The sequence below is a fragment of the Clinocottus analis genome, unplaced genomic scaffold (assembly GCF_023055335.1).
Source record: "Clinocottus analis isolate CAN_PGR_092001 unplaced genomic scaffold, fCliAna1.0.p SCAF_16, whole genome shotgun sequence".
NCBI lineage: Eukaryota > Metazoa > Chordata > Actinopteri > Perciformes > Cottidae > Clinocottus > Clinocottus analis.
This window is the reverse complement of record NW_027175887.1, coordinates 7,790,975-7,813,547: the sequence shown is the minus strand read 5'-3', so window position 1 is coordinate 7,813,547 and position 22,573 is coordinate 7,790,975. Positions and strand designations below refer to the sequence as shown.

The window sequence follows — 22,573 nt, the reverse complement described above, 5'->3', positions numbered from 1 at the left end:
TTTAACGAGGGCCATTTGAGTCAGTTATGCTCAGAAAGGTAAAGACCCACATTAAGTGTATTTTTGCCTTGATTGTCCTGTATTTCAAGTGTGAGAAAATGCAACGCAAGATTGTGCTTTTTAAATGCAAATACAGGCAGTACGGAAACAACAATGTCGGCCTCAGAGGTGGGAAATATTAAAGTATATTTAGTCTAGTACTGTACATGTAATGTTGAGGCACTTGGGAGTATTTCCAATGTATGCTTCTTCAACTACATTTCAAAGAGACATTTTACTAAATTACATTTATCTGATTGCTATATTGTTCCTTTTATTTTTACATTCAACACATGACATTAACTTTTAAAAAAGATGCATAAACACATAAAAGCCCTTCATAACCACACAGGTGTTAGCTATCCAGGACTACCTGTGGAGTATTTTTACGTTGTGGCATAGCTACTTAAATGTATATATCTTGTATTTTATATACACACGTATTCAAACCCGTCCCTTACGAGAGGGCTTCAGTAATATTTGCATTATTAGGTCACTTTAAGCAGTCAGAGGATGTCCGGTCAGGCGTTCACCTGGCAGTGTTTGCCGGCAGATGAACCTGTAGCAAAACGTCACACTACATCCACCTCCACCTGCTGCCTGCGTCCACTCAGCGAGATCCCGCCCTCATTTTGCGAGCTCGTTTCCCATTGGACGGAGAGATGAGTGAGTGATGCCGGTGTGGAGCACCTGGTAGTCAGTCATCGCCCGGGCTCAGTGGAGCTGCGCACAGTGAACGGAGTACACAGCAATGCGGACGAAGAAGGGAAAAAACGAGGGGAATAGTCCGTTTGCCTCCAGCATCCCGGCGGATTGGGCTTTCGCTCGGTCGTGAGGAATGATTTAACGGGGATTACGCCCACGAAACCGCACAAAAAAAGGACATCAACTGGCTTTGGAAGCAGCTCCGCGGCGGATATTTCCCCGACAAAACATTAACCCACATTTGTATTCCCAGCCCCGGTCGTGTGGAATACTCAGCAAAAAAAAGAATGATTGCTTGAATATTCTTGTTCTGTCTAGTCGCGTTTTTTTTGTTGGTGTGTGTGTCTGTTTCCAGCACCGCTTCACGTGTTTTTGCGCAGACTCGCTATGGTGGACTCCCCTACCATGAGGAAGACTTTTGTGGTCCCAGACATTAAGCCATTGGATTTGTATGACTGCACTAAAGCAAAAATATGCGCAAGTGTCGGATGGCTGTTGGCAAAGTCCTACGGCAGTGCAGGTAGGTTTCAATTCAGGCTGCGGGCCTGCTGAGTGTCAATATTAATCAGAGAAGTCATGCAAAGACCACTATCCTTCTGTTGACTATCAATATTTATATTCTGCTCAGCAGTGTAGAGAAACGCACATGCACGTAGGAGAACGTGTGTACGTGTGTACGTGTGTGTGTGTGTGTGTGTGTGTGTGTGTGTGTGTGTGTGTGTGTGTATAGCTCAGCGATTTTTCAGCACAAAGAGCAGCACATGAAAGGGGGACCATGCCCGGTGCGCATTCTTGTGACTTTGACACATGTCATTTGTTCTCACTCAGTGAGTGGTCACATTTTTAGTAGTTAAGCTGTGTGTGAGTCAGATGAGCGGGCCTCCTCCCTAGGCCTTATCACGCTAACTCATTCCTAGCCACAAGGCTCTCGTCCCACATTGGAGTCTGCTGGGTGTATGTTTTTAATCTGGTAGCACACAGCACATGATGGGTTTCACTATCGACTCCGTGTTGACAGCCCCCGTGTAGCCAATGTGAACACCGGTTTCTAGGGCAATTCATATTCAGGATCAAATAATTGCGTGCAAATCGCTCATTGTTCACGTGGTGTAGAGAGTGACACACTGGAGCAGTTTGTCAGTCAGTGGAGTTCTTATATTCTCATTCAAAAGTCCTCATAATAAATAAATGAAATGCGCTTGTGATAAACCAGCCAGCGTCGAACAGCGCCAGCATTTGACCCTGAGGTGATAAGAAGTCTCTTTGTTTTAGAGCACTATCTGGTCGAGATTAGGTGTCTTCTTTAGGAGATGTTTGGGAAAGGCACGGTGACATGCTCCTTTGTTTCATTTGGAGTACACACAGTAGTCTAATTGTCTTAAACGGGTTTTTCCTCAAGTACTGGTTACGTTTACTTTATGACACCAGATGAAAGATTGTATAAAAGCACATTCTAATTCCTGGGATGTGCCTGCAATTTGATACTCAGTTGGAGGTTAATAATCAAGATCTCAATCACTCTGTTTCGGCCAGAAGGATGTGTGAGGTTTCCTCTCTTCTACATTGACAACATGACTTGCGTTTTACACAATCCCAGACCAGCCTTGTGTCCAGGGCTGCTGCTGCCTCTGTGTGCTCTGTTGAGCACCTCAACCACGCCCTCTGGTCAAAGTCACTCTCCATGCTGAGATGCAGGAACATGAGGAACATTTCTGCAAAGTCAAGATGACATCTAGTCCCCTCCCTAAAAACTCAGCTGGTTAGAACAACAGATAGCACAGCAGGAGCCAGACTTGTCATCTGGTCCTCAGCTCTTTCAGGTCAATTAACCTCATGATAACAATAGGCCTCACTTTTAATCTCTGGGTCTTTCATGTGGACAGCACGCTGTATGCATTGCATATCTTCATTCAGATAGAGGAACACTAAGGTTGGACAGTAGCTTTTTAATGGGAACTCGTAAGCACCGAATTATGCAATAAATTAAATTAAAATCTCTAGTCTTTATATAGGTTACCCTAAAATGAATCCATGTGCAATCACGCTAATCTGAAAGCTGCTTATAGGCTTGGCTTTGACTGAAATACATATGCTAGCTTGAGGACACCCCGTAAAAATATAAATTTACAACAGTGCCTGAGATGAACAATTTCTCTAAATGCTAAAGAAAAGAGCATCTGCTCCTTTACCGAAGGAAACGCAGAAGCATCCTTTATGAGATGTAGCATCCCCACAATTCTTTGCTCCAGCAATAGGCCCCACACAATGTGGGTGGTCCCTATAGGCTGTTTGATCCACCTAGTAACATTATGTTTGGACTATCATAATTACATAATAACCTTAACCAGTGTAAAATCTCATACCTTGCTTTAATACGCTAGAGTTGCATCATTGAAATGTGGCTGCTCAGTACCCATACACAGAGACAGTGTGTTATTATATTTTGTAATGCCTTGTCAAGTCATTTATGAATAATGTCTTTCATCAAGGTGAAGGAACTTAAGTACGGATGAAGTGTCTGATCTGCCCTTGAACTTGTTGGGACAGAGTAATCACTTTGGGCTGACTCAAACTAGTGTGTACCTTTTTTACTTCGGAATGAGACCAGAAACTCTTGATACACAAGTTTGCCAGCTTGGGAGAAAGTAGTTCACACAAACTGGGATGTGTGCAAATGGCCGTAGTCCATGCTATTTAATTCAGTTGTTAACTTCATTTCAATTCAAGAAAAATGACTGATTTGGTCAATTGCTCTTTGTTGTCCTCCCCTAATTTTCCGTGTACCTACAGGTTTCAAAATGTGTTTCTTGAACAAGTTAGCTCCACCTAGATACAAGCTGCGTGGATCACTTAGGAAGTATTACTCATCTTCTCATAATCTTTGTAACTAGGGTGAGTCAACAAGGGACAAGGACCTGAGGAGGATGTTACCTTGTCATTAGTGTTTACTCAAGATGTAAGAAATCCTATTGGTTCACGTTGTTATACAACTCTTCCAGACTCACTTACTGAATTGCAGTGCGTTTCAGGATAATGTGATACTTTATTGAACGAGAAGTGATTCGCCACTTCCCACAGGGAATACACTACAGAGCATTGTACACAGATCTGTGTGGTAGTTGGTGTCTACCTCGGGGACACTTCCCAAAGTCAGATTCATCCCTCCCGCTTTGTTACTCTGCCATCCTATGTGGTCCTGTTGGCCTCTTAAGCACCCGTAATGGAGTCAGACTCGCCTTCTATACTCTATAGGGTGTGCGTCTGTGCTCTCTGGGCCTTTAATGCAATTTAAAGCGTCTGTTTCTGATGTCGTACTCGAGCACTGTCAGTGATGATGTGGTACAGGATACACAGGGCTGTTAGGGGCCGCATATCCATTGCAGGTTGACCTGTGAATGTGTAGGGAGATGGGAGACGTCTAGTGCTTGAAGAGTGCTTCTTCCTTCTGAGCACATTGTATCAGCTGGTGAATACATAGGAATTTATTATTCATGAGTCCATGATTTGCAAGCATGCATATGTGTCCGTTTCAGCGATTGACTAAGGGAATAAAACAGCTGATGCATCAGCAATGCAATTCAAGTTTATACATTTTTAGATATTCCTTTCAGCTAGAAGATGATCCATAGATCTGATAAATGAATCATCTCCTCCAGCCTCGTCTAAACTGTAGTGTTTGTTTTGGCATTAGCGTCTCACTCAGAACTGGTGGTCACGTGTCGGTTACTTAATTTTGGGGCAACAAAACAGAACCTGCTTTGTTGTACGACAGTCGCTAGTCATCTGTGTTGGATCCTCTCCACCACGGGATGAGGGTGTTTACAGTACAGTCCCCAAGGAGGATATTGAAGTCACAGGCAACCACCTCCTTGAAAAATAAAATGCGGAGTGAATCATTTTGGAAAATGTTCTCCTGAAGCAGCACAGCAAGAAACCAAATTGTTACTAAATGGGATTTCTGGATTGTGCAGGAATGAATTCAATGATGCCTAAACATGACGGGGGAGGTATGGGGGGTTGGGTATGTCTGATCTTACACTTCCTGTCTGTATGCTTACCTTGCACACTTCTGCATATCTGAGCTCTAATGAATTATTGAATCGGTGTCAGGGTTCCCGAAGGGTTCCAGTAAGCAGCCATGTTAGTCAGATCCAGCAGGTTTTGCAAACTGGTTCGCCATGTTATTAATAGAGGGGGTTAGTTAATGTTCACTGTTACAACCTTCTTGCAATCCAATCCTGATTGTTCCACTTAAATGTAAAGTGAGAAGGAATGCGTGACTGCGTCTTGTCTAACCCTTTTACCAAAAGGATGTAGCTTGGTTTCAGCTGTGGCTGACTTTCACCAGCCTTTTTGTTTGGATATGTTTATGCTGCTCTGCGACACAACCAGCACATGAGCTCAGTCAGTCAGTGAAGTGGAAGGACACATGGCTCCTGTTATCAGCAGGCAATCAAGCAATGCCGGTCAGGAGTCAGGACTGATAGGAAACGCAGCTGAACTGTTGCAGCCATGATGGCAAAGCGGCATTAATCCCACTATACTGTATGACGGCTTATTTTTATTTTGATTGACTGTTTTACACAGCAGCTCGTCACTGAAATGGTGTCGTTGACTTTGCCGGTTAGTTTTTTATTGTGATGATAACAACAATGTTACAGGCCTGTAGAGATATTCTCAGTTTGTTTTCCTCTTGCTCGGGATGGGAGGAGGCCTCGGTCAGCTACAGTACAGAACACCTGCAGGTGGTTTGGATTAAGTCTCTTGGTCGAAATCTTCTCAGGATGCTTCTTTAAACGTCTCCTCTTTGTCTCCCTGCTCGTCCTCCATAATAATGCGGTAACGCTTGAATAAACTTTGCTCACAATTGACTTCTGCCTCTTTACTTAGAATAGATGATAAGCACTGACCCCATGACCTGTGAAAGTGTCAGAGGCTGTTGCTCCAGTTTGTACGCACATGCGCACACACACACGCGCTCATGTTTTTAATACAAATCTTTCCCTGGAGGTCTATTGATGTCAACATTTTGGAGGTATTAGTCTTTTTGGCTTGGGCTTGATGAAGCTTAAGGCTGTTAACTGGTCATTATTTGTATTACCTTCAATTCCTTTCAGTTATTTAACATAATGGGTGTGCTCTCTTATGATTGTTGCTATTTTCTGCTATGCAATTTTGGAAAATTGTGTATAGATTCACCACCTCACGGTTGTTTCTGTGACACTGAGTCATTGTTCATGGCTAGACTGTCTCATAGGGAAATCCAGCTCATATCGATCTCTCATATTTCACTCAGTTGTGGTATTTGCATCCTGCTTTGCTTTTTAGGGAAGCTTTTTTCTTTTCTTTCACATGTATTATGTACATGGAACCTCGGCTAAAGGTGTGCATTTTGGTGGGCGTGTCCCAGTCAATACAACAGTATGAGCATTTTAGTTCTGGCTACGGGAGCTTATTTCCAACAAAATGGACCATGTGGTATGACTGACAATACTGTCCGAGAACAATAGTCCTCAGAGGGAGAGATAGAGAACACGGCATTGTCAAATCTTTGAAGCTGGGCGTTTTGTTTTGTTGGACGATGTCTGGATCCATTACATGACTTTAATTATACAGCAAAACATAGTGACGCCTCCCTTGAAATAACCCCTTCGTTTTCTATGGGGCACATTCGTAGACTGTCATACGATTCTCCTTTCTCTTTTTCAGACAGATAACATGCCAACTTTTTCCGCCGAAGGGCATTTATTCCAGTATGTTTGCGCTGAGGTATACAGGCTGTTAAGTGTGATGCTTTGGATGTCGATAAACCAGTTTCCCAGAGGGTGTGTCTAGTGTATGTTTTTAGACTTATGTGTGTTGTGTACAGAAATACCAGTTTGAACAGATTCTTTAAACCTCTTCTAGTTACTAATAGGGAGGGCTACATATTGCTTAAATACAATTACCTTGAACTGAGACAGACTTTTAGTTTGCTCATTTGCTGTTAGTTTTTGATTGGGTTGTATATTTCTGCTTCTGAGCTTTACGTAGTCTCTGAACAAGTGGCGGAGCATCTTGTAATGTGCAGATGTCAACCTCTGAGCTCATCATGCCCCACTGACCTTGATGCTTGCTCTGCTCTACTCACTCATATGATTACAGCTCAGGGGTATTTGGTCCTAATCTGCCGGCCAACCTGGCAGAAAGCAGGTTTCCACGGCATCAACAAAAGAACATGCTCAGGATGATCATTGACCATCATTTAAAATTCCTCCCATTTTTTAAACCTTCAGAGTTTCATCCTGCTCAACATAGTGTTTAAATGTTGCAATCATTTCTCTACAAGCTCCTCTGCTCAATCACCTCATCTCTGTATGTTTTGTCTCTTGGTAGAAAGTGTCCCCGCCGAGCTGCGTGACCCCTTCTACTGTGACCAGTATGAGCAGGAGCACCTTAAACCGCCAGTCACGCGCCTCCTGCAGTCCTCGGAGCTCTACTGCCGGACGTACAGCCTGTTACTGGGGGGCGCCGAGGTCGAGGCACAGCCCAAAGACAACGTCGCCCTGCTGCAGCTCCTCACTCAGAGAGGCGTAGTCTCCAAAGACCGGGACACACTGGTGACCGACGCTGACCTCCGGCACAAACCCATCAAAATGGTAAGGTTCCATTCAGTCACAGGACCAGTAAACATGTATGGTGATGACGCCACACAGGTCTGGCATGCGATGTTGTTGGTGGTGGTCTGAAGGGATTGAGACAAAGAAATGTCAGAACTGTTGTTTGGGTAAAAACTGCTTTATGTCTGTCTATGGAGCGAATGTCTCCTCCTGTGGAACCGGATGCTCTGGTATCCAGGAGTCTGTAGACAAGCAAGGGGGGTCGAGTGGGCTCGGTTGTTGATATAGGGGTTTGTTTATGCTTTGATTCTAGGGATTAAAGGACATCAAAAAGACCCCACTCATTCAATCCTGCCCCCCCACACTCCCCACCCCCCTCCCGCCCATTTTTGCCCCCCAGCTGATCCCAGAGGATGAGTGGATCCAGCTGCTAGGACTAGGGGCAGTCATGGTGACACAAGGGAGGACTACTTTAATTCCAGCATGTGAGAAGGAGGGAGAGTCTAGATTCAATAGGTGTTCCAGATCCGGATAATGAGTAAATCGTTCTTGTGAAACTTAAGACTCTGTGTTGAGGGAGTACTCCAGGCTGGCCCAGTGAGTTAAATCAAGACAAACTGGTTTGCCCGCTTTGCCCTTGACAATGGATCTCTTGCTCTCTCTCGCTCTCTCTGTGTTGTCCACACATGATAGTACAGCATTTGAAAGCCTGAAAACTTAGCGATAGCTTAATTTTATTTTCAAATTAGGAATCTTTAAAAAAAAACAACCTCTTGCTTCATGCATATACACGCTGCTGTTATTTTTTCTTTTTTTTAAAGCTAAGTAGGGAGTCTCCAGGGATCTGTGTGCATCGTGTTGTTTTTAGGTGAACGCTGTTTGTTCCACCACTGTAGCAGGTGCGGCACTGCTGGTGATGATTAGCTTAATTGTATGCTGGAGAAAGTGTGCATGCATTTGTGGCATTTTCTAAACTAAATAACATAGAAATTATCTGACCATTAGCAGTAAAACCTTTGTAATATGAGCAGTTGAATGTTGATTCATGTAATATTGTGGTATTGCTACATCTAGTGTGAAATTATGAATGTAAATACTTACAAAGTTGTACTTTGGAACCAGACGAAGAGGAAGACGCAACACAGGAAGAGCGCTGTTCAGGAGACAGTGGACAAGGTTGCTGTAATGGGGATTTCCTTTCTGTTTATTATTACCTAGTGTCTTGCCCTATCCTGTGCTGTTATCCTGTACCTACCTCTATTTCCACAAGTTATTATCTCACAATGTCTCTGTATCTTTTCCAATCATTTGCATCTATTTCAGTAGTTTTCAGTGCTGCTATTGTACATTGGTTTAGTCTATTGATATCATCTCATCAATCATTAGCCTAAAGCATGTCATATTTACCCGCCTCATGCATTGAATATATCTTATAACCCGCCTCCTAGAGGTCTGCACAGGACTTTACACAGGATCATACACCTACCTGCCCTTGTAGGATTACTGACAATAACCACCTGCACTGACGATCAGAATTAGAACCATTTATTGCCATGTCCGCTTTTGCATACAAGGAATTTGTCCTGGCGGAAGGTGCTTAGTACATTTAACATATAGACAACAAATATATGTGCCATTTCGTACCGTGGCACCAATAAGGCATTCAATGGGAACAATAGTTTACAAAAAATACTAGCATCATTACAGCACCAGCAATACAGGCCTCATGACAGTAGATCTTTCCTGCATGATGTTGCTGTACTTTGTGTGTGCATGAGTCTGTCTGCTTACGTGCTTCTCAATTCTGGGTGGTGCTTTATTGCTTTCAGGCCATGGACGACCTCGGCTGTAAATCCTAACCTTTAAACTCGTGTTTTATCTGGTAGGGTTGATGCTGCATTGTCTGTTTGATGCGTTGGTTCTATGAGCCTCCCAGTCGCTGCTTGGCTCTGGGCTCCTCAGTGAGCTTGTCTGTCGCTGACTGGCACTGTAGCTACAGTGTGGCAGGCAGAGAAAGTGGGTCACGCTGCAGCAGCATTAGAAGGATGGAGCATCAATGTGGGTCTTGGGCCAGTAAACGGCTTTGGAGCAGCAGCAATCTGCTGCAACACTGCCGCTGTGTATTATATCTTCAAACATTCATGTTAAACTAGAGGATAAGATATAGTGCATGTACAGAAACGTATGCTGAGTCACGTTTGTCCCTGACAAGTTAGCACTGCTGCCAGTTAATCTGCCGAGCCTGAAACTGTTGATGGCTTTTCACTTTGTTATTGATGCATCACACATACAACAACATGTGGTGTTTATTGACAGTAATTACGACATTTGGCTCGTGTGTAAATCCAGGGATGGAGGCTTACTCTAACCCATCGAGATGCTGGTACTGGATTGAGTTGCTCAACCAGCATCAGTGCAGCGTGCCAATGACCCGCTCTATATACAACTACACAGTCAAAGTAGGGCAAAAAAAAGACACATCAAACTGTATGCTTTTGGTTTTTTTGCTGGTTGTCCCCGCTTTTAGACCTTGAGATTCAAGGTCTAGATACATTATTGTCAATAATTAGATTCTAAAATATTCACAAAGAAAATGGTCCCATGTGATTTGAGACAAGAGGAAGGTGAGTCCCAAATTATTAGTTTGACAAATAAGGTAAGAAAAGAAGGCAAATTGTGTTCATTTACTGATTATCTTTTACACTTTTAATTTAGCTGGAAACATGACATTCTAAAAGTCTCACCTAAATATACATTATTGATTCATATGACTCATGTTGTGGTATTATATACAAATCTGAATTTAGTTCTCCTGCAACCCAAGCTAGTGTGTATTTACAGGCTGGGGTTCATAAAAGTGAAGCTTTGTAGATGGCACATCCTTGAGGCGAAGCAGAGGAACCCCCAACGGCCTCCATCCCCTACTTGTGTTAGTGTGTGTGTGTTAGTGTGTGTGTGTGTTAGTGTGTGTGTGCCCTACTGGTAACTGTCCTTCTGGTGGTGGCCCAGCCCAGATTAGAGATAATCTCCCATGCAGACTGAACGTCATCATCCGCGATTGGATGACACGCCAGAGATGACCACCATTGCCCCCTCCTACCATGTCTCACAACATTAACTCATTTGTACATTTATTGTTGGGTGAGATGATAGATTATAATCCTAATTACATCCATTTCAAACATAGTGATATTGAGTCCACTCGAGATTGGGTGAAGCATTTGTTCCAACAGTGAAAAAGTAAGTCATGTAGCTATAATGCAGCTAACCCTCTTCCCGTTCCCCTGTTGGTTTTGGACAGGCACTGACACTTTGTCTTAAATCATACTGCTGTGTCGGCAGGTTTCTGCTCAAGTGAGCATCAGTCAGGCGCTTAGTTTGAAATAGAAGTGGCACACTATTAGAAATGTTATTCATAATTTCACACCATTTGTTCTGCTTTGGGCCTTCACACGTTTAGTGTAAATGTATTCTCGACTGGATCTCCGTGCTTATGCGTACAGTCCTTATTCATATAATTGTGCATATAACCTTTGAGAGAACTTCTAGTCTAAGATCCCTGCTGGGCCCCAGACCTGATCCCCTCAGTTGGCACCAGGCGGAGATGGGGGATGGGGTTAAGTCATATTTCAGACATAATCAGATTTAGCTCTCATCATAATCTCACTTAATGATCCACAAGATGCCTTTGCCTTATTTGTACGGGTGGTTGTTGACATGATTATGCAAGCAAATGGAGCCTTAAAGATGTTATGTCTGTGGTTCATTAATGTGGTGTGACGTTTTCTTCTGTCTGTTGCTTTGATGGGTGCTAACGGTTTGCTGGGTGGATTTTTCAGAGCGGAGGGCCGGTGCTAAACCAGTGGCACGGAGCAATGCTGTGGTCAGGCTTGTGTTGAGATGCATTGTGGGTCAGCTGGTTGGTTGTCATGGTGATCTGGCAGCCTCTACGCTGGGTGCTCATGAGTCGCTCCTCTCTCCCCTCTCATTAGGGAGACTTGTGATTGAGCTTAGCGAGCTCTCCTGGGTCTGCAGCGGGAAATCCATGAGCAACCCCCTTCTTCCCGTTTCATTCTGCTTTTTGTCATGAACCAAACTCTCCTCTGAAAAACTATGGTACACAATAACAACAGAGTTGGTCACTTTCACTAAGTCTGTCATTCTTTCTTTTTCATTTCCTTTTTCTCTCTCCCTCTCATCCTGTCTGCTTTCACACTGACAATAGCTCCAACCTATGATTACACTTTGTGGCTCAATGCACAAATATGTGACTACATTAAATCACTTTGAGTGTTTGAAACTCAGCTACTGGCTTAATTTAGCTGCAGTTCGTTTCTTATGTTCCGAGTATTACCTTGACAGAAAAAATCAGATTGAGTTTTGATTGATTCTATCATATTTGGTAGTTATTCTATATGTTTTTTTCAAGTTTGTAGTTGGGTTGAACTAGAACACGTTATATTGAGAAGTGTAATCTAATGTCTTAGCCTTCCCTAATACTAGAAACACGGGTCAATATAAGGCCACAGAGTACGACCCCACCACTAACAAAGACACCAGTAAAAAGCAAAAACATATTTAATCATTCAGGCTCAGGGGGAAGAACAGGAACTTGATCAATGATCGTATTGAATATGTGCCAAACCCTACCATGTTTTAATGATCTATGTCAGATTGTGGCTAGCTCTGAAAAGGCCAAATCCCTGGAGAAAGCCATTTGTCCGTTTCTGTGGTGCAGACATTTCCTCTGAACAGACGAGTCATGCACAAGGAGCAGCCCTCATTGTGACAACAGTGTTGTGAGGGCAGGCCAGCATTGACTGACTGTAGCACATCCAGAGAGCCTGGACCAATGCTATCTGACAGGCCTTTGCTGGCATAGCCCGCCATGCCTGCCACACCATTGTGTCTGCCCAGGTCAGCACTTTACCTCAGGGTCGAGTAGGCAGACATGCACACAGGGCTCATGCACGCAGCTGGACTGCCACCAACCCCTATCTGGGGCAACGCAAGAGGTTAAAGGAAGAATGTCTAGCCTTTGTAAGTATTTAAAGGGAACGGGCACTGATTTGCACAGATTAGGCTCAAAACCGAAGGTTGGAGATTGAAGGAGTGGCCCCATATCAGGAATGTGTTGTTTTCTGTCCTCTCTGTTGGCCAGAATTGCTGCTTGTTGCAATTAGCCGAAAGACAAAAATAGAAGTATCTTGTGTTAAGTAGTTTGTTGTTAAACGGAAAAACTGTAATCCGAACTTTGTTAATGAGCTATAGACCTGTAGAGGCTTTCTAAAACTATATATAATGTGATTTACCAGCTGCTGTGATTTCCTTAATAATTGCAAATGGGAAACTGGACAAATAAAAAGGGTCAGGCAGAAACCCCCTCCATGAACAAAAGATACTTAAAATGCTTTAAATATCAGAATCATTTACATGAACGTGGAGGTCTGATATATGAAGGGTTGTTGATCCGTGGCTAAAACCCAGAGCGACTTCTAATGAGCTAACTGGTTTATAGAGTTAATGCGCTCCGTCTAACTGAGCTGACAATGTTGACGGTGCATTTTAATGGGCTCTAGCCATTTGAAAGGGTTCCTTAATGTTCTCAATTATAATGACATACATCTTGTCTGTTGGATACAACTGCTTGGCAACGTCAAATATGTTTGGTGACATTTTTGTCTGTTTAGTTTGAGTCTTCTATTTCTGTGTAAAAACATCAATATAATGATTTGATATTCACATTGTTGTCTGACAAAACAGATATAGTATACCCTAAAACTGCAAAAAAAAGACATTGAACACCTTTTTCCAACCGAGAATCAATTGTTATGCTTCCTGTTAATCTAGTCGAAACAACTCATCTTGTAGTCTGTTGCACATGAGTCATATAGCGATATTTCCCTGTGCAAAGGGGACGGGTGGCACACTGAAGAGAAAGCAAATAAAGGTAAAGCAGCTGAGGAATGACAGTCCTAGGACACACGTGTTATCATAATACAAGTCTATTGCTTATTTAAGGGCTTAATGATTGTACAAACAAAGGTCCAAAGTTCACCCACAACTACTGGTGTGTGCATTTGAGTCCTGAAACGTCTTGTCGGTGTTTCTGCTGACTCACAGTTGGTTTCTGGGGACCTCTGGAGGATGCTGCTGGTAAACAATGAGCACTCCGCAGCAGTTAAATGTGATCTCTGCAGGAAGCTGTGCCCTGCCAGAGCAGGAAAAGTGTCAGTGTCCAGCATTATTGTGTTTGCTGTAATTGATTGATACTGTCTTTTCCTTCTCCCGTGGGATTGGCGCAGAGTGCTCACCTGGCAGTGATGGATGCCTTGATGACCATGGGAGCTATGGAGACGGTGACTGCCGTGAAGACGTGTGGTTCTGCCGAGCTGCTGGGCGGAGCCTCCAACTGGGAGGATGCTCTGCTTCATTGGGTTAATGGGGTAAGGAAGCGATGAGGAACGTCTTTATTGTATCCGTTCAGAAAATTACTTGTTCAGAATTAGATTTTCCCAAAACCTCTGCTGTAGATGATCCAGTGTCTGTTTAGCTACATAAATATAGATGCTGTCAATCTTTAACCCACAGATGACAATGCACAGTATACTGCAGATCTGTGATGTGTGCACGTTGACCATTTTGTTGTCTTTGCATGCTCTCAGTTGAACCAGAAGTTAAGAGAATGTACTGAAGGAGCCCAGAATGACACGTCTCAGGCCCTCACAGAGCCCCAACCTGTTCAACCCTCTGTGAGTATTGCATTACACATCCAGTGTATTTCTTTCTCTTGTCACACATCATTATAACCAGACACGCATGATAATCTGTTGAGGATTATGCACTCAGTGCTATAAAAAGGCACCTAAAGTGCTGTGCTGCTACACTTAGAGGCCTTCACCGATTGGATGCTACAAGCACAGCCAGTTTTGGTTGACACAATAAAACTAAGGGTCTAACGTCATTGCTTTGTCAACAAGGTTGTCTTGTCACTACAAGAAAGTACCGTCATTACAACCCTTTCTCTAGTTTTTCTAGTTCTTCCACTCCAGGTTTAATACCTCTCCTTGTGCTCCTGTTCTCCATTTCCTTGTCTTTCTCTATTTCCTGTCCCTCCTCCTCTCTGACAGTGTCCTACTCGCTGGTACTGGAAACTTGTTCCTGTAAGTTCCTTCCTTTCCTCTGCTCCTTCCCCTGTTCCCTCCATCCCTCCAGTGTCTTCATCAAATTTATCAGCAAATATCTGATGGTCAGGTGTGTTTTTTTTTTCTCCCTCCATATGCTGGTGTGAGAATACTATTGTGCATCACACACATCTTAATCTAATAATAAATTGCACGTCACAGCATTAACGTCAATAGGGCGTGGCACAGTTTGTTGATACTAGAGTGGTGCATGAATCACAATTGGTACTCCAGCAGGCCTTGAAACTGCCACGTGCAACTGGTTTCTCTGGTCTTCTATTTGTGACTGTCTATGCAGGTTAACAGAGACCAGCTTCTATTCAGCTGGTCTCTGGAGACAGTGAGCCGTTTGTGTGTACATATACTGTCGTTTACTGTTGCACCTGAAACATTTCTCCTCCCTCTCTTGCTGTCTGAGATTCTCATTTGTCCCACTTTTCTCCCTTTCTCCCTTCTGCTCCAATTAAATCACTCACGTTGCATCTGTCATTTGTTCACCATCGCTCTCTCATGAATACATTAGCATGACCTGTATATGATTTGTTTTCTGACATTCATACTACAAATCTATTACCGGTGTCTGTTGTGTGTCACAGTGTGGCTCGACTAAAGGGCATCCAACTGACTTTGATGTTTTCACATTAACGAATGTGTCAAATATGTTACATATAGACATTAACAAATTACAATTAAGGTCAAACTGCAGTATTTTATTAACTTGTTTGTGTGCTGTTTCTTTTTTTAGCTCCGCTACAGGAAGGATAAAATGCAGTCCAAACAAAAGCCCGTCTTTCCAGTGGTGATTGACGTAAAAGACCTGTCCAGTGGTTGCGCTGTTGCTGCAGTCATACATTACTATTGCCCCGGCCTGCTAAGACTTGAAGGTACCAACACACATTGTAACCCTGAACAGCTTTTTAGTACTCAATATGTGTATGTCGGTTTCACACTTTTTTCCTCTCTGTAAGATGTTTGCATGAAGGAGTCCATGTCTGCAGCAGACGGCCTGTACAACCTACAGTTCATCAATGAGTTCTGTGACAGCTGTCTGAAGAGCTGCTGCCACTTAGCACTGGAGGACATGCTATACACCCCACAGGAGCTTCGGGTACTTATATTCAAACTCCTGATATTTAATTAATTGTCTGATTGAGACACAACATTTCTTCTGAATGCCCGATTTATTCTGTCTGATTTATTTAGCTCAATTTGCTGAGCTTCCTAGCAGAACTGCTGAGCTGGTTTGAAGTACGAAGGCCAGACTTTGTTCAGCCAATTGACCCGTTGGGTAAGTGTCTACACATTGTGTGGTCCTGTGTAATACTGTGCAAGCCTCAGTAATATATTACAATGATAATCTGTGACCAAATGTTATTGAGTGGTTTCTTTTTTTTGTCAGATGGATCCACACCAGTAATGCCAAGTAGCTTGAGTGGTAGCAGGTACAGAAGCTGTCTGAATATGATTTTGCTTTTTTAATAGTCTGGCATATTCTTTGGTTTGAACTAAAACAGGGTTTCTCTCACTTACAGTACCTCCCCTTCTATCTTCAAGAAGCCTTTCCTACCCATCTCCTCTCCCGTGTCAGGTAAGATTGATACAGTTGGCTGTCATCATCACATCAAGTGGTTTTATATGTTTCTCCAATTTTACATCTGGTTCACCTATTTTCCTTGATACTTGTTTGTCTTTTAGTTGTTTTTCGTGTTTTATAGTAGTCTTATTTTTGTATTGCTTGATTTGTGCATCCCTGTGTGGTGTGCATGCCTTTACGTGTCTGTGTCCCCCATTGTACTCAGGATCTTTGACTCAGTCTACCTCAATGTCTCATATAGAAGGAGTTGGAAAGACATGGAGCAAAAAACCTCTCAGGTAGAGCACACGTATTCATTACCATTGAAACACAATGTATTGTTTTACTTATTTGTATTGTACTAACATGCTTTTTTCTCCTTCTTTTTCTTAGCCGCCCCTTGTCAGCGGTGTCCTTCAGCATTCCTTTTGGCCTGGACAGTGATGTGGACATTGTGATGGGAAACCCTGTGATAACCCGCTCTGTGAGCTCAGACCAACTCAACCCAGCAGGCCAAAATATGACCCGAGTGCCGTACACCCCTCCTGAAGACCTCAGCCATTTGCTCAGCAAACCCCCTGGTTCCAACGGCCCGCAAAGGGCTTCTTGGGCGACCCAGGCTCCTAGTATTCCAAGGTTAGCAGAGGAGAACGGCCTTGTGGCGAGTGAAACAGGAGAGCTGCCTACCATTGAAGAGGCTCTCCAAATTATCCACAATGATAGCAAGATGGAGCCTCGTTTACACCCTGATGGTGCTCCTGATGGCTTCTACCTCCACTCTCCCGATGACCCTGCGAGTTCCAGACATAACAACTTGCCACCCATCAGCTGCTCTGCCCCCACACGCTCAGGAATGATGTACCGGCCCACAGGAGAGTCCAAGCAGCCCACTCGCATCAGAAACGCCTCTGAATGTTCTCGAGATGATGACTCTGTCTTGAGAGATGGCAGTGTGGACTCTGACGCATCAGAAGACCTGCCTAAAGCCCAGTCCACTCCAACCACACCAGCTGCTGGTTCACACTCTGCCAGCGGCCATGGCAAAGAGGTCTCTGATAGTGGTGTGAAGATGACCAACTTTGCAGAACGCAAAAAGAAACAGATTTTGGATTCTCCGAAAGCCAGCGACCCCGCTTCCTCTCCTTCTTCTTCTCAGATGACCACATGGGCGCAAAAGTCTGAAGAAAGCCCCAACAAGAGCCCTCAACTCAACAATGAGATGTCTGAGCTGGGAAATCGTCTTGAAGAAAAGCGCAAGGCCATAGAAGCCCAGAAGAAACGCATTGAGGCCATTTTTGCAAAGCACCGACAAAGACTGGGGAAGAGTGCCTTTTTGCAGTTAAAGAAGGAGCAACGTGAGGGAGAAGGGGAAGGAGGGGATGGCCAGATCAGCACCTCATCCACAGAAGAAGACCTCTCTCGCTTGACACTTGAAGAAAGGCTAGCTCGAATGGAAGAGGAAGAGCAGCAAGAACAGAATGAACAGCGCACCTCAGTGGAGGATGACGGTAATGTCAAAGTAGGACTTCAGCTCAACAAACAGGTCAGTCACTCCAAAGAAAAGGCAGGTACACCGGGAGAGAAGGGCTCTGGGACTCATGGGGAGAAAATGGTAGCTCCACTCGGGGACTATAACAATGCCGTGTCCAAGTTGACTGCAGCTCTTAGCTCGCTGCAAAGTGACATGCAGCGGCTCACTGAGCAGCAGAACCACTTGGTCAAAAAGAAAGCTGTAAGTTCCAGCCCTAAACCCCCAGCCCCTTCACGCCTATCGCGCGAATCCACCCGAGATTTCAATTCAGCCTCCTCCTCTCCATCTCCATCCCACAGACTCATAAACCACACCACTCCTCCTAAATCCCCTAAAGTACATCGTAGAGCCCAATCTGTGCCCCCTAAAAGCCCCAGACACCACCAACACGGCCGTTCCCCAGACCCTAAGCTTCCAACCACATCAAGGGTTATAACCGCACCTCAAAACGTGGACCGCATCCCTCACCTTCGTCGTGTCAATCCTTGGCAATCCAAAGACCAGAGTTTGTCCTCATTCTCCCTCGGTGACTCCGACAAAACAGATGAGGGACCGACTCCTGTCACCACGCCGACACTGACCCTTATACCAACCCCTACCCCGACTCCCCGGCCCGATGACTCAATGTCAGAGGTCGGCTCCAATGACGATCAGAGCATCTTTAGCATGGACCTGGAGGCCGGGCCGTCGCATGGTCTTTTGGCAAACAAGGACAGGCTTGCAGATGGCGGCTGCAGCTCTGGTGCCCCATCAGAGTGCTCCTTCGAGAGTGATGCCACTGCAGGGATGATGAATGGCAAACGCAGCAGCCTGATAGAGATCTCGCTGTCTGCTCTGCGAGGAGATGGGGAGGACGACGACCTACCGGACGCTTTCTCCGACACAATGAGTGAACGGATGGAGCCAGAGGCGAAAGGAGGGGTTGGTTTCTTTTTCAAGGTAGGCAATTATTATTACTGTGTGCACTTCAAAAAAAACAATGCTATTTGGGAAGTCGGTGTGTTCATGCCCTTTTTTTATTTTCTGTCTTAATTATTAGGATGAAAAGGAGCGACCAGAAGATGAAATGGCCCAGCGAAGAGCAGCTCTGCTGGAGAAACAGCAGAAGAGAGCAGAAGAGATGAAAAGACGTAAACTAGAGCAGGAAAAAGAAAAAGAAGCAAAGTGAGACCTCCCCCCCTTTTAGCAGATACTTGCAATCATAACCAAATAAAGACTATTGAATAATATTGTTCATGTTTGGGCATTACTGGAGCAAGACTTCTGAAGCATATAACTGATCAGAATTTATTGAATGAAACAAATTGTTGCCATTATTTGTCCGATGCTCGAGTTATGTTTTTAAGCCTTCTCGCTAGCAAACGTCTTGGCCAAAGGCGTTTATGTTTTTGCGCTGTCTGCCCATCTGCCTCAATTTAGTAAACGTTATATCTCACTCCTTTTCTAGTTCTCATTGTTTTAGTGATATCAGTGTCTCACACAGTATCTTCCTGTACTTTTAGCAAGCCAGAGTGGATGATCATCGAAGGCTGGGGCAACAAAAGTGAGGGCGGACCCCAAACTCCAGGCACCTCTCCTGCACCACGCACTCCGTCAGCCGAGGGGACTCCTCAGCGCCGAGGAGAGTTCACTCGGCTGGAGTACGAGAGGAGACATCAGCTGAAAATCATGGATGACTTGGACAAGGTTCTGAGGCAGAAACCCACCACGGTTCGCGGTGTCAAGAAGCAGAGGCCCAAGGCTGTGTTCAGAGATGACTCCGTCCTCTCTCGTAGCCCTGTCAGGGGGTTCATGGGTAAATAGTTGACGTTCTTTACCCACCTTGGTCTCAGCTTTTGTATGCCCGTCTTCCTCCACTCACATCTACTCTATATGGTTTCTTCTTCTTGCTTCTAGGCACCAAGGTGTACTCCCGCTCCACCATGAACCTGTCCTCCATGGCTAACGACTCTGGAGGCCTGACTGTCAGGAAGTCTCCCAGGTAACGTGCACAGTATTTTCTTAATAAATGCTTGTCAAGTGGGAGGCACATGATATAGCTTAAATTAGTGTTCAGTGTAGTTTTACAACAAGATCATTTTAAATCTCAAAGTAATACAAATATCTATTTACACCGTTTTTTTAAAAATAGATTTCACATAAAAAAGTTGAGCTGAGCAATATATCATGAGACATTTACATCATTACATGAGAGAAACCATTATTCAGTGTGGTAAATAAATTACATTCGGTGTCTTTGTTGATCATGTACAGATATCTATACTGACGATCTAAATATACCAAATGCCTCCCATAAAATATTGTCAGAATATTGGGATCAAAGGTTGTCTGTCTGTGTGTGTGATATATTTATACCAACTACTAAATGTTTTGTGCTTACTGTTATCAGTGTTATCAGGGTCAAAAGTACATGTAACACACATGTACAAATAGCCTCAAGGTCGACACCTAATATTTTCTCACCCAACTTTTTTTTTTTTACTCCCTCTAGCCGTTCACACTCTCCCTCTAGGCTAATGTCACCAAGACGAGTGAGTGCTCACAATGGAGAGAAGGATTGGGAGAATGGCTCCACTATTTCCTCCCCCGCCTCAATTCCAGAATACACAGGTCAGTGACATGTTTCGTAACTAAACTTGATTATGAAAAGCATCCAGTAAGCATTGTTTTGCTGGCTTTAATAACATTACGAAATGCTCTCTCTTGCAGGACCAAAGCTGTACAAGGAGCCGAGCTTTAAGTCCAATAAGTTCATCATCCATAACGCTATCACCCGCTGCTGCCTGGCCGGCAAGGTCAATGAACCACAGAAAAACAAGATTGTAGAGGTAAACCATCCGGTTGTGTCAGAGTCCAACAAAAGGTCCACCTTATCTTGGCTATAAGGGACTGTACTGTACTCTCCTTGTATTTCATTTTTCTGTCTCCTTTTTAGGAGATGGAAGCAAGCGCGGGCAACCACTTCCTCATCCTCTTCAGAGATGCCAGCTGCCAGTTCAGAGCAGTTTACACCATGAACCCTGAAACTGAGGAGATGGTACGGCTCACTGGTATTGGCCCTCGGATTATTGCACCTGAGATGGTTGAGTCCATTTACAAGTACAGCTCTGACCGCAAGCAGTTCACTGCCATCCCGTCCAAAACTATGTCCATGAGTGTTGACGCCTTCACCATCCCCGGCCACTTTTGGCAAAAGCGCCCAGGAACCCCGAAGAAGCTTGGCACCCCTAAATAATATCCGAGAGCTGGGTGAAGATGGGTAGAGATGTCACCATTCAGGGAACCAGCTCCTAGCTGGCTGGACTAGCTCATTTTGTCCTCTATTTTGTCCAATGAGGCACTTGAGGCATTTGTGCAAAATCCAGCTAACTAGCAGTGGACAGCATGCCTGATGAGGCTTTTGGCCAGCTATCAACCTGGACCCTGAGAGCAATTCAGTCAACTCTACATGCCAAGAGAAAGGGCCAATCACTCACTCATTCAGCCAATGTAGTTACAATAGTTGAGGGCTTCTGATTGGCTCTGCCTCGTCTACATAGATTGTAAAATGTAATGCGACTGATTTTGTTGGGATGAAGAATGCTTTCCCTTGCACCCTGCCTCCTCATGCCTTGCCTTACCCTGCCCCTGGAGTCATTTTTTGCAACTCTTTTAGGTAAGAAAAAGAGGGAACAGCTACACTGCCTTTGCCCACACAGTATTTTGGGCCAGAGTAGTTCCCGCCCCTCTCAATTCTGCTTGCTTTTCCTTTTGTTGCCTTTTCTTCTTCTTCCAGAGCTCACCGTCTCTCCAGTCTAGTGAGGCGAGGGGCTCTTAGCTGAAAATGAATGGCAGGTAATGCTGCTCTCGTAAGAATGTCGGGCACACACAAACCTCTCATTCCATTCAAGGGTGTACTGGATCGTCAGGACCAGAAAAAAAAGCATGGTGGGTGGTTCCTGTGTGGGCTGCACTGGTGGTGGCTACTGTGGTCGTCATTGGATTTGTGCACCTAGAAACTGGCCGCGCCCCCGTAGTTTGTGCATTCCCCTCCATTCCAACTCCTCCAGCTGTAGACATCTGGATGTTTTTTTTATACTATTTTGACATGTTTTTGCTGGACAAATTGCTTCAGCCTTTGAGAGCTGACGGAAGAATGAAATCCATGTGATTTTTTTTTTTTTTTTCCTCTTAACTTGATTTCTCATTTTTCACCATGTGATGAATTGAAATGTTAACTGAGCTGATCTTGAAAAACAATACTGGAAAACATGAAGGAGGGCTTTACCATGTTTATTATTTCTTGAGTACAGCAATGTGTGAAAATGATAATCAATGCTGATTTAATATATACTGAATGCTGATCACTTTGATTTTTTTGACAATGATTTGTAAAAAGTAAGTTGACCTTTGTAAGCTACGAATAAGCTAGCCTGCTGCTTAAGCATTAGTGAGATGTATGTTTGAGATGAGTGTAAGAGAATGAAAAGAAATTGTCAAACAACAAAAAATTGCTGAAACCATTTTGTCTACGGATGAATAAATCCTTTAGGTCACTAGGAGTCTGTTTCCTATTATATGACTCCCTGTTTGTGTGCCTCTGCATATTAACAGTAGGTTTCTTGTCGAAGGATCATTCTGGACTGTAACAGCCCTCATCTTCCCCACACACAGTCTCCAGAGACTCCTGCGTATATAACTGGGGGAATGTAAGACGCCATTGTAAAACACTTTGTTTCGCAGTGTGTCTACACTGTTCGGAAAAAACACTTGACCCTGCAGTTGCTTATGATCAGGTAAATATTGCCACAAAACCTGTTGGATATTGGGCTCTTTCAGCTCCTTAGCAGTCTCGAGCACTACAGCAGCTCCGTGGTGCAGCTGTCTTCTTTCAAATCACTGATTGCCTCTGAGAAATGAGTTTGAATGAGGTTCAAATGTAGAAAATACAAATATTAAGAGC

General features: G+C 44.1%; 1 protein-coding gene across 3 annotated transcripts; it reads left to right on the top strand.

The window, feature by feature from the left end:
• The first annotated feature begins 784 nt into the window (after window positions 1-784).
• camsap3 (calmodulin regulated spectrin-associated protein family, member 3) lies at window positions 785-22,172 on the top strand. 3 transcript variants are annotated; one of them, XM_068578360.1, is made up of 18 exons: window positions 785-1,264; window positions 7,120-7,382; window positions 13,649-13,789; window positions 14,009-14,095; window positions 14,474-14,506; window positions 15,273-15,411; window positions 15,496-15,635; window positions 15,731-15,815; window positions 15,927-15,969; window positions 16,060-16,115; window positions 16,363-16,399; window positions 16,494-18,570; window positions 18,671-18,795; window positions 19,134-19,426; window positions 19,528-19,612; window positions 20,123-20,241; window positions 20,341-20,459; window positions 20,567-22,172. In XM_068578360.1, exons 1-18 carry the CDS (start codon window positions 1,132-1,134, stop codon window positions 20,864-20,866), a joined length of 4,275 nt encoding a protein of 1,424 aa, XP_068434461.1. In that variant the 5' UTR covers window positions 785-1,131; the 3' UTR covers window positions 20,867-22,172. The 3 variants fall into 3 exon arrangements, with proteins under 3 accessions (XP_068434461.1, XP_068434458.1, XP_068434459.1); XM_068578357.1 differs by having other exon boundaries at window positions 16,327-16,399; XM_068578358.1 differs by lacking the exon at window positions 14,474-14,506 and having other exon boundaries at window positions 16,327-16,399.
• Window positions 22,173-22,573: the final 401 nt, after the last annotated feature.